This window comes from Ochlerotatus camptorhynchus, unplaced genomic scaffold (genome assembly GCF_037179485.1).
Source record: "Ochlerotatus camptorhynchus isolate MF236.1 unplaced genomic scaffold, CSIRO-AGI_Acam_v1.1 ptg000087l, whole genome shotgun sequence".
NCBI lineage: Eukaryota > Metazoa > Arthropoda > Insecta > Diptera > Culicidae > Ochlerotatus > Ochlerotatus camptorhynchus.
Window position 1 is genome coordinate 1391389 of NW_027040577.1, and position 13030 is coordinate 1404418.

Genomic DNA, 13030 nt, shown 5'->3' on the forward strand with positions numbered 1-13030 from the left:
CAACCAACTCTGTTCTTATATAGTTCTCTTTCTGAAAATGTATGGAGAAAACAAGAATTTGGAATGGTAATGGTTCTTAACAACCCATTATTTGTAAGGTCCAGTTCCAAAAAACCATAATACATAAGGTTGAAACTTTATCATTAAACGTTCATGTAAAGTTCCATAACCATTTCAGTTAAAGTTTAGCAGGGATTATAAACAATTTTTAACCATTTTAGGTAAGGTCAATTTATGGTTCGCGTTTATGCGGGCGCGCTTTTCCAGATACTCAATCGACCTGCAGCCAAAAGGCTTTGTATAAGTTTATTGCATGCAGTGGTAATTCATAAACCACTTGAACCCAACTTGAAGGGTGCAAGACCTCTGTAATGCCTTTCCTTGTATGGAAGAAAATCTCGTCCCCTCTTGATGTCTCTGTTTTATCACGTGTGGTGAAAGGTGTAAAAGCATATAAATCAGAATTTTGATGGTTGGGTTAGTTGCTGGGTTGTATCATCGGCATTCTGTAGCTAAATAACTTCCAGCATGGGTCACACCAGAAGGAAGAACCTTCTGACTTTCTCCGGCACCACTGAGAGGTATAAACTTTATGACTCTTTTATGGGGCGATCATACGTTCTTGGACAGAGGTGTGGTCACTTTCGAGCCTGAAACAGAAAACTTATGAGGGTCAAACAGCAGAGGAAGGGCCCATGTATATACCTACATACATGCATATCTTGAAAGTAAATGCATACATGTAGCTTCTTTGCTATGCTGGCAATAATGTATCTCATAAAATTGAATTATAGTTTTATGCCGAAGTTTGCTGCAAATCTGATGACTGTTGTTAGGATTTTCTTCCTTGTCAAATTATTTCCACTGCTGCACGATTAAATTCTTAGGATTTGAATAAGTAAACGGAAAAGTTTTTGCATTGATCACTGTTTGACTCAGCTAAAGGCATGCGTATGCTTGGCTTAGCGGTTGGTTTTACGAAAACACAGATACATTTTGTTCTCTCTGTTATGATTAGGTTACTGAATAATTTTTTGTAATATAATTACACAAAAGCTGATGTGGTGTAGTGAATTCCAAGTCGGTCTCTAGATTCGAAGATCTTGAATTTGCTAACTTAATAGAGTAGGCGTGCCAGTTATTACTATTCGTTCCTATTATGGAATGTTCCAATTACAGCATATAGGAATTACAATACCATAATTAGAACACACCGTAATAGCCATAACTAATATAACCTACCCTACAACGTTCCATGATATTGATGCAGAGTAGTTAACTTTCGGGCAACAAAATGTTCCCCTGACGAGACCAAGATAGCGCATCAATCATGCAGATAAACTGGTCATATGTCGATGAATAATACTACCAAATGTCTTAACCTGGTCAGGACATACATACTGAGAAGCAGGTCAAGTCAGGTTAAACCTCGATTATACAAAGCAAATTCTCTTCTCTGGTCCGGGACCAGGGCAACCACTAGCACGGGTCACACGAAACGATTGTTGTTTGAGCGTCTTTCGAGTAGCGTGCTGCCACCTAATTACCAAAGTGTCATAGCACCTTGTGGCACTCTGGAAGCACACACCAGTGCCACTCACTAGCAACAGCTGCGTGTCCGGAAATGGAGAATGTGATCAGTTGAAACATATAGTTCGTAGTGGTTTACCGCCTGATAAACATGCATAATTATAGGTGATGGCGGCATTGCTTCGCTGCTTTGGTTAGATTGGAGCTACGCTTAGATGCTGGGATTGTGAATATTCGCACAAAGATATCCTCTAATCATCAGAAATAGGTACAGGTACAGAGCATTTCCAGCTCGAAATGGCAAAAGTAAAACCACTTTTGTCTCGACCCATTCAGGATTGAATGAAACTTTAATAACGAAGGTGACATACCATTGAAAATGGTATATTTCATCAAAATATCATCTGAGAAGAAGTTGTTGGTAATAATATGGTCTATCCGAAAATAATAAATATTGAGGGAAAAATCAATGTAAATTATGTTTAAAGGTAAAATAGTCGATTTTCTTACAAGACCTTCCCTTTGATGTTTCCATTTTTTTTAAATGAGGAATGCTGAAGTTATGCCGTTTAATTTGGTATAGTGTTTACCATCCATCACATTATACCAGATTAGAGAATATCTGAAATGCAAAATGCTGAACCGTGGGCTTCTTTGGCAGCCTCTTACTATGGAGCAACTCAACGAGTTCGATTTGGTTGTTGATGTTGCGCTATCAGCACAATGACGCTCTGATATGCAGAGTAAGCTCAACGATCTATCCAAACGCTCCTCTGCTATGGGTCTCACCATCAACATCAACAAGACCAAGAATCGTTGAATGTCAATACGGACAACCCTTTAAACTTTACGGTCGCAGGACAAGCAGTGGAGAAGGTCGAAAGTTCACAATATTTTGGCATCCAGGTAGAGTCAAATGGCGTGACCAAGAGCGACATAAATAGGTGCACGAATCGAGAAAGTCTAGGGCTGATTTTGCGAGTTTACAAAATGTATGGAGATCTAATCAGATAAGTAAACGCACCTAAACTAAACGTGAAATCTGTGTTTTCGTACGCCAGAGATACGTGGTGTGTATCGGCCGAGAACACTCAAAAGCTGTAGGTATTTATCAACCGATACCTGCAGTATATAATTTGTGCCTGGTGGCCTAATAACTGGATCTAGAATGCTGAGCTCCATCGTCGATGTCACCAGAAGCCGATATAAACAGAAATTTGAAAATACTACGAAGGGGCGGCAACGAAATCTGCAAGCAAGCGCTGGATTGGAGCCCGGCAGGACATTAGTCACCATTAGGGATGTGCAGAATAGATGAGTGAGAGAATAAGTTGAGAACAGATGAACTTTGGCAAAATGTTTGTAGAAATTAATTCATTAAAAATAATAAGAAGAATTAATTTTCCGTATTTTTCACTTAAAACTCAATTTTTGAATGCTTCACAAAAACAAACAAAAAATAATTTAAAAAATACTTTCAAGCATTTTACCATCCAACACTTTGTACCAGAATTATTATTTACAACTTAATCTCAGTCGTCTGTTTGGTCAAATATTTTGTTTTAAAGTTATGAAATGGTTCTCATTGATCATAAATGTATGCCCTTTCAAAAATCAATGTGGAAACATTTTCAATTTTTGATGAAAAATGTCATTTTGAGTAGAAACTAACCTATACGCATATTTACATTCAAACAGATGATAGTCATGTCCAACCGATTCGCTATTTGTCGTGGAAATGCTCTACATATAGTAGATAGCTAGCACGGTTGCGTCAAATGCAAACAATACGCTAAACGCTCACATTTGCCCGCCATACTATGTACTGTGCCAAGCCATTCGAAGAGTCGGTTGAGGTTACATGCTATACTGTTGCAGAATCATTCGGAAAGTTCATATCAGACTGTTAAAATGTCGCTTTAAACAAACATTCTTCTACAAAGCACACCTGAGTAATTCTCGTTGAAACCAGGCCGTCATTGACACATGGTCTTTAAGCCACTTGATTGGTCGAAACTGATAACAAAATGAGATTGCCACTTTCCTTAGCTCAAATTAAAGAATAGGGTATTTACTAAGAATGGACATTTTTTGACAGCCATCTTGGATTTGTCCACCATATTGGATTTTATCAGAAAAACGTTATTTTCACTTTGTTCGCAACCACCGATTTTGATTCTGAGGTCACCATCTGAAAGCTGGCACTTCTTTGACGTGGATGGAGCGTCATGGCTGGAAAATTGTGAACCTCGTTGTAGTAAAAAGGTTCTTCTTCTTCTTCTTTGCATTTCAAGCTTATTGCATATCGCATATTAGCTTATTGCGTGCTCTCGAATAAGTGTTCTAGATGCACTTCCACAGTTATTAATTGAGAGCTTTCGATGCCTGTACCATTTTTGCATTGATATGATTGTGTGGCAAGTCCAATCATACTTCTATGCCCAGGGAAGTCGAGAAATTTTCCAACCCGAAAAATTCCTAGACCGAACCGGGAATCGAACCCAGCCACCTCCAGCATGGTCTTGCTTTGTAGCTGCGCATTTAACGACTGAGCTAAGGGAGGCCCCAAGGAAGGTTGTTGTATAGTGTTAATGTCATTGCTCACCTAATTTGTTGAGTGTATCTGAAAGCATTTTTCTCAGCTTTCATATGGTGACATCAGAATCAAAATCGATGGTTGCGAAAATAGTGAAAAATACATTTTGCTGATAAAATCCTGATGCTGATATCCATTCTGAATGAAAGCCATATCCTTCCTCTTCATACTACTAACATGATGCTTTATGCGGCGGATACACTTGTATGACAAACTATGAACATGAGCATTATTTGTATGATAAATTATGATCACATCCATGGTCACACTTGTATAGTTGTTGCATAGTGCTCATAATTATTATACAAATAATGCTCATGCTCATAGTTTATCATCCAAGTGTGTCCGCGGCATTAGTGTGATAATGTATTAGCTAGAGAAAGGTCTGAAGAGGGTAGGTTGATAGTTGCGGCAGTATGAAAATTGAATAGAAGTTGAAAATGAGCGAAGGGTCATTAATCCGACAGTACTAATCAAATGCACACTTCGTTTTGTGCGCTGTATTGCTGTGTAATCTAGGCGGACACAAAAAGGAATTGCTTGATCCCGGGACACAACTAGTACGTATACGGGGACATACAATTGATTATTTGTATATACCTGTTGCTATAGACACCTTAGACTCGCACAACTTCTTACCGCACAGAACTAATGGATACTATTAGCCTACTGGGACACATTTGAAACAGATTAGTACTCTGAAACCACTTCACTTTTAAAACACACCAATTCACACTGGAGCAATTAGTAAGATCACACTCCTTCTTCCACTATGGTCTAGGACTAAGTGGACGAGAAACTTCTGTGACTCCTCAGATAAGGTATGGTATGAGGTATGACTTCAGGAAACGGAAGACCAACAGATGCCGTATGTCACGGTTTATAGAAATTAGTTAAAAGATCTCCATCTTGAACCGTTACAATCTGCTCATCTCATTCCTTCTCATTGCTACCCATCTCTAGGTGGTTTAGAATGGTGGCACAAATAGTGAGCCGTTCATAGATGGTTGTGCAAAGGAGGCGTAACAGAAACGAGACTGCACGACTGCGAATTGATTGTATACAATTGAGCTTTTCGAGTTCGGTTCATTTAGCTAGTTTTTCGTATTAGTTCATTTCGTTTTATTTTTATTTTATTCATTTAAAGGAACTATTGAAGGTTAATCAGAACAACAAAAATTTTTTTTATTTATAATTTAATAGACTTCCAGTTAATTATATAGATTATAATGAAAATAACATATTACAAACAAAATACTTTAAAAAAGAGCAACTGTTACATTATAATGGCAGAGAGTGTCTGATGAATTTCAAATGCATTTGACAACCGTTTTGATAAACGAAGTGCATTGCATTTAGCTCATCAGTTGAAACAGACTTCAAACCGGGTTACTTCCACTCACTTGCTATAAAAAACTGTTTTTCTGAATTATGAAAACATTAGATGTTATAATGATAATTAGTACTTGTAAGTTACAAGAAGAGGTCGTGAAGTATGTGTTTGACTTATAAAACCTGTCAATATTGCTTTCAGTGCATCACAATCAGTGATTTAATGATTCGTGAGCGCTCACTCTGAGTGAACGCTCGCGAATCATAAGATCGCTGATTGTGACGCTCTGAAATCGAAATTGACAGGTTTGATGAGTCAAATACATACTTTACACCCTCTTCTTGTTACTAACAAGTATAACAGAGCATTATATCATCTAATGATTTCATGATTTCGTAAAACATTGTATGTGAGTGGAAGCAACCCTGATTTCAAATACAGATTTTTCCCTCACGATCAGAGCTGGTAAATATCACGGCCGTCATGTGACGATGAGAAAACAGGCCCTCTCACTATCACGAGACGAAACTACCTATCATTAGCTTTCTAGTCATTTTTCAATGATCAAGCACTCATGAGAATAATTCTTATGCGGTTTTGATATCAACATTTCTAACTGATTTAGATGAATTTAAGCAAACAACCGTATGTTATCGGTAGAGTGAATATAGATATAGAATATAGATTTCCTAGGTACAAGCAACTTGAATAGCCTTAAATGAACTAGTAATTACGATGATTACAACACTGTCACAACCAGGCATGTCTAAACGCAACACTACACTGCGTACTGCGTTTTTTACACACCACCAAGAGCATTGAGTTGTACGCTCCGTACCAGTGCTCGATAGAAAACACCAAACGCAGCGAACAAGGCACCGGTACCGGTGCCCGTGCATAATTGTTTGCACCGGTGTATGGATCTTCGGCAAGCACCAAAGCCGAGTGTTTCTGACTTCGGCAAACATCGCAGCCGAGTGTTTTCGATTTCGGAAAACACGCTTGCTGCTCGGAGGAATTTTCTTTGGATTATATTGTTACTCAATGTAGCTCTCAAACAAGACTAGAGTTGATAGATGGGTGGTCAAAGCATTGGTCTCATAATGCCAATGTCTATCGTTAGATTCCGGTCTGTCACCATTTAAGTTTTTTGTCAACATTATTTTCATAAGGTTAATCTATGAAATTCATTTCGATTTCTTTTGGCTAAAAAGCATTACGCAATCTTATGAATCTTATGAGCTCAAAGGATCATCTACCAGGATTATTAAAAATACGCAAATCACCCACTTCGTAAGAGCGTTTTTCTGTTGCCATCCACCCACTGGTATTTCTTGGCTTTAAGTTAACTAATTGAGCTGATTGTTTTCACACGATTTGAGTCAATCTAATAATGATAACTTATATCCAACAACAACATAACAGCTACCATGGCTGATACGGAGCTAGTAGAAGGTAGAATGCGATCCTTCTTGAGCGTGTTGTTTTTATTTAGGGGAATACAGCCCAAAATGCACCTCGCGTAAATCGCTCGATGTGATTTTTCATAGCATTTTCGTTTTTAATTCATAAATTTGACAAGTCACAGTGCTAGTTTAGTACTTGAACTAGCATTTCGGCAAAATTAAGAGTGGAATAGCTATGAAAAATCAAAACGGGCGTTTGGCCGGGGTGCATTCCGGGCTGATCTACCCCGATGTCAATTATACAAGGTCTGACCCAACCAGCTTATTGGTATTAGTGAAATGTGGAAATGTTTAGTGGTGTTCGTATTTCATCGCAATGTTTATCTTTTTACACGAAACAGCTGTTTTCTGTGACGACACGTCTGCCATTCGCAGTATGGAATGTTGTGCTGCCGTGACATCGTCATTCGCTTGTTCAGCAATGTTTACAAATTTTTTGCTTCTAACACCAGCGAGCTGCCTGTTGTTCCAGACCTTGTATGATTGACATAGGTTCTACCCTACATGAATGGTGAGTAGTTCTGTTCACCCACCGCTATTTGGGTGTTTACATCTGTGCTGGTGTGCTGATGCTAGTGAACTAAAGCTGTACTTATAAATAGTCAGCATAATGTAAACAGGACGTCAGCATCTACCAGCATGAGATTTTAGGAGCCTCTGAAATTTGTGCTAGTTAGTTTAGTTGGTTGAGCTAGTGAACCAGCATATAATATATTATTTATTATCTAACAGCGAGTCTAATAGTGAACCAGCATATAATATATTACATATTATGTAAACCCCCCCATATATCTCTTCTATTATTCAATCAGTTGAGCTGTTTATTTTTGTTGGAGATAAGTTATGATTATTAGATTGACTCGAATCACATTAAATCAATCAGCTAAATTATTTAATATAAAGCCAAGAAATACCAGTGCATGGACGGCAACAGCAACACGCTCTTCCGAAGTGGGTGATTTGTGTATTTTAAATAATCCTGGTAGATGATCCTTTGAGCTCATAAGCTTTATAAGATTGCGTAATGCTTTTTCGCCAAAATAAATCTAAATGAATTTCATAGATTTACCTTATGAAAAATGTTGACAGAAAAAAATGAAGGGGACACAGCCTGGAAACGAACCATGGACATTGGCATTTTGAAATAAATACTTTGACCACTCATTTATCAGCTTTAGTTGAAATGAAAAATGCTAAAGGCGTATAATGTGGACCGTACACGATTGCTTTTATTGACAATAATCGTATTGTCAATACATTTTATATTGACGTCAATACATCGGTATTGACAATATTTCTGTATTCACATCATCAATATTATTGTCAATACTTGTAAGTATTGACAATATTTCTTACCGTGTGGGGTTCGCTTAAGAGCTACAATAATCTTTCAGAAGTCGCCCAAAGAAAGTTCCTACGAGCAGCAAGCGTGTTTTCCGAAATCGAAAACACTCGGCTGCGGTGTTTCCCGAAGTCAGAAACACTCGGCTTTGGTGCTTGCCGAAGCATCCATACACCGGTGCAAACAATTATGCACGGGCACCAGTACCGGTGCCTTGTTCGCTGCGTTTGGTGTTTTCTATCGAGCACTGGTACGGAGCGTAAAATCCAATGCTCTTGGTGGTGTGTTTGTAGGCAAAACTGCCACCCGTGCAATAGGGTTCAGTGTTCAGGTCAGAGTTGAAAAATGTTGAACTTATATTTTGAAAATCACAATAAGATATAGGTACATCAGTGCAAAAATGTTCACTGAAATTCATTCCTTGCTTTCTTAACGCAGGTCATTATGATTTGACGTTTCAGTGAATTTCTCACTTTCGGTTTGTTTTGTTGTTATCTTTCTCATTCAACACGCGTGAACTCTTGTTGTTAATCCACGATTGTCGGTTTTAGTTCCCTCTTATTTCTATTTTCTATGCAGAATATTCATTTCATCTTGGATTCACGGAAGATAAATATAGAAAAAAATCGCATTCATTTGCGCACAGTGATTTTTTTCACCAGCAGTAATTTGAAGCGTGCTGTAAAACTTTCGTTTTCGCGTGAAGTCGTATTAGTTTTAATTAACTGTTAATATATGATACGCATCCCTGTTTTCTCCATCATCACTTGACGATGGCCTCTACAAGCGGAGAAAACAGCAAGAAACGTAAACGAACGCTAATCGATATAGCCTCCACATTTATCTTGAAGGATGGAGCAAAAGCTTTCTGCAACATCGACCCCGCAGGCAACTGTAAATACGTTCAAGCTAGGTTTGACGTAGGAAACTTCATCCGTCATTTCCGACTTCGACACGACGAGCTGGCGAACTCAAATGGCCTGTTGCAAGGTTTCGATCCGACGGCAAAGAAGCCAAGAGTCATCCCAAAATGTCCCATTCCTATTGACCAGCAGCTGCTCATTGAATCTACGGTAAAGCTAACAACCTACCATCAGCTTCCTTTGTCATGTTTTGAGTGGGAGGGCTTCAAAGATCTTTTGCAACCGATCACAACAGCTCTGGGATGTACTTTGAATCGATCCACAATGCGGGAGCACCACACCAAAATTGCGATGCGCTTGAAAGAAATATTGAAGGAAGAAATGCACGGAAAGCTAATTTGCCTAAAAGTAGATTCCGCGGCCCGGCACAACCGTCACATTTTAGGAATAAATGTTCAATATGCTGTAGGTGACAAAGTGGTTATTCGTACGCTCGGTAAGTGGTTTAACTTGTCCTTATTTTTTTCACTAACACACACACACACATGCACGTACTCACGCATTCCGAAGCATGATACCTGGTCATAATTAATCTTTCTTTGCAATGCATTTCTTCCAGGAATGATTCAAGTAAAAGAAAGCCAGACAGCAGCTTTTTTGAAATCGAAAGTTATAGAAACGTTGGCTGAATACGGACTGTCTGTTGAACAGATTTTCTCAGTGACCTGTGATAACGGGGCCAATATGTTGGCAACCGTTAGAAAACTGAAGCACGATCTGGAGTTGACCCTTTTTGAGAAAACTGATGGAGATGACGGTGAAGAAGGTCAGTCAGCAGAAGAATCAAAGCGTGACATCAGTGAAGAGCTATGCATTGAATTCCAAGAAAGGATTAATCTCGTGAGATGTGCCGTCCACACTCTCCAACTCGCAATATTGGACGTTGTGAACAAGTCCAATGAATCCGTCAAGAGCCTCACTGATGTTGCCAAGAAGTGCAAAAATGTCAAATATCGCACCTTCTTCGAGTTCCACACCACGTCGTACCCCCCCGTTTGGAGCCAAACAAGATGGGGTGGTATTTTTAAAATGGTCGAATCATTCAAAGATCAAAAAGTTTTCTTCACGACACTTGCCGATCAATTTCCCGAGCTTGGTATGTACAAAACAGTTTTCCAAAATAGTACTCAAACACTCATCTATAAAACATTCCGTATTTCACAGATCTTTCAAGCCTTTGGACATTTGTAGACCATTATTATGATGCGTTCAAGCCGTTGTACATCTGCACCAAAAAAATGCAGGAGTCACATGTATCCCTACCTGATTTCTACATGGCTTGGCTCATGGCCACAAGTGAAGTCCAAAAGGTTACCGATAATCCTTTTGTTCCTGCTTTAATACAATCATTGAGGACCAGATTGGATGCGTTGCGTCATTCAAGAGCATTCAAAATGGGATTGTTTCTCGATCCCAGATTCAACTACCATGCTTCAAAATTATTCACGGGAGATGAAAAAGAAGAAATACAGGTATAATATCACCAACACACACACATAAGCGCGCGTGCGTATTACTTGCCTGGTATTCGTCCTAAATTAAAAAGTGTGACTTTAATTTCAGAGATACATAACTGAAACTTGGGAACGGATCCGTCAACTTGAACCAACATCCACCAACATGAACAATGAATCGTTGTCGGGATCTACTGATGAATTTGATCAATACCTTACTGAAATGTTCGGTGGTTCAATGGATACCAGCATCCAAGAAAACGCAACCAATTTCCTCCAGCAAGTCAAGTCCCTTGACTTGGAGCCACGCCAAAATCACAACTATAACGTCTGGAATCATTGGCTACGCCGTAAAACCACGCATCCTGAGCTCCACGCAGTGGCTATGATTGTGTTGTCCACACCCTCGAACCAAGTTTCAGTTGAGAGGTCATTTAGTGCCCTTGGACTGGTTCTCTCTAATCTACGAACAGGGCTGGCAGAGGAAACATTGGCAAATATCTTGATGATAAAACTAAACAAAAATTTGTTCCAGAAAACTATTCAGTCAGTTTACAATTGGAAGGAATATGTTGAAATTTCCGGTGACGAAACATCGATGGTAGTTTAATTTTGCTCATTTTTCTTTTCATTCCATTGTTGATTCAGAACCTTTTGTTTAGTCTCTTCAATTTTTTTATTTTGATATATGTTTTTATTCCAATAATCAATCAGAAGCTAACTTGCAGTTAAAGAGTAAATAAAACCAAAAGAGTAAAAATATGTTGAAACTATTTTCCAAAACCATGGAACAACCTACTCCAATCGCACACACCACCATAAAGGTCCATTAATTATGTCACGCAAATTTGGCCCATTTTCAACCCCCCCTCCCCCCTTTGTCACATTTTTTGAATGGACCTTAATTTTTTTTGTATCACTCGTCACAGTTTTCAAAACCCCCCCTCCCCCCTAAAAGTGTGACATAATTAATGGAAGATCCCTAACAAGCATCCAATCTCGATTACTGTTCTCCGAGCGATCTAGCACTGGAAACTATAGATGACAATTTCAGCAGAATACCAAGCCTACAAAGATGCGATTCCATCTTTGCTATAAAATAGTGGTGGAGCAAGTCCAAATACTCAGTCCGGAATTCACGTAAAACGTGAACAACATGTGTAAGGACCTTAGTGCCAAATGGAAACAATTGAATTCAAACGCCGATTACTCACCAGCCACAGAACGCATACGCAATCTAAGTACACCGTCTTATAGAGCTTATTTCCTCTTCCAGATGATGCTGTTGGTTTGCTTGAGTAAAACCTAATTCACGAAAAAGTAGCGTTTGAAGCCATTACTGACATTTGAAACTGAGGCCATATTGTTCACGTATTGCGTGAATCCCGAACTGAGTATTTGGAATTACTTCATCGCTATTTCGCAAAGATGGAATCGCATCAACCTTTCCGATGTTTACATCGTTCACTATCAACTTGTTACATTTTTAATCGGAGACCACCTGAAGAAGAAAAATCAATATGAAAAACAGTCAAACTCTTATTAGACACACTAGGTACAGCCTTCCCCACCCACCGCAGATATGGAGGGAATGCTGTATAGTAAATTTGCTCCTGCCTGCCGATTACTAAGATGCTACGAACAGAAAAACGTGCGAAGGTTCCCTGGAATTCTTCATGAGCATGAGTTAGATTGATGCTGTGCACTTTCCGCAAAACAGATTCCTTCTTACAAACGTAGTCCACCGTGGACTGTCCGCGAAATTTATTATTGTGATTAGGATCCCGTTTATCTGGAGTTTTTCTTCACTGTCCTCGTAGGTGGTAAAATCTGCTTGGTGTATGGGGTTTCCGTCTTCATTATCGTAGGTTCCGTGCCACTGCGATTTGTTGTTGTCAAGGAATGTAGCATTTTGGATAGATTTTATAATCGATCTGATAATCGGGGCGCTCTATCACCAAAAACGAATCCTCAATCGTCCTATGACATCAAATGCTTATAGGAATTCCAGCTCCTTTTGCTGCTGATTCTAGAACGTTACCTGAGATACCTGCTGCAAAACGAAAAGTATCATTCTTAAACTATAATTCAGTGCCAACATTTCAAAGAGGCGTAATTGCTTTTGTAAACAATGGCTTTAGCAGCTGATTTCTCGTGAATAAAAGCCCACTCATGAAAATTAATGACATCAACAGGTAGAGGAATGTTTCATCTACCAGCTAGCATTGTTAATTTGGAGAAGTAAGCATTTATTTGTGAGAAATCAAGAGCTAAAGCCATTGTTTACAAAAGCAATTACGCCCCTTTGAAATGTTGTCACTGAATTATTTTCTTTATAACTATACTTCCCATGAGTGATCCTTAGTGAAAACAAGTCCGTTTTTCG

The 13030-nt window shown here is 38.9% G+C and overlaps 1 protein-coding gene across 1 annotated transcript; it reads left to right on the plus strand.

Moving 5' to 3' along the window:
- Positions 1-9511: 9511 nt before the first annotated feature.
- Positions 9512-11254, plus strand: LOC135698498 (uncharacterized). Its single transcript, XM_065218502.1, has 4 exons — positions 9512-9626; positions 9750-10286; positions 10355-10662; positions 10754-11254. The coding sequence occupies exons 1-4, from the start codon at positions 9512-9514 to the stop codon at positions 11252-11254; spliced, it is 1461 nt and encodes a 486-aa protein (XP_065074574.1).
- Positions 11255-13030: the final 1776 nt, after the last annotated feature.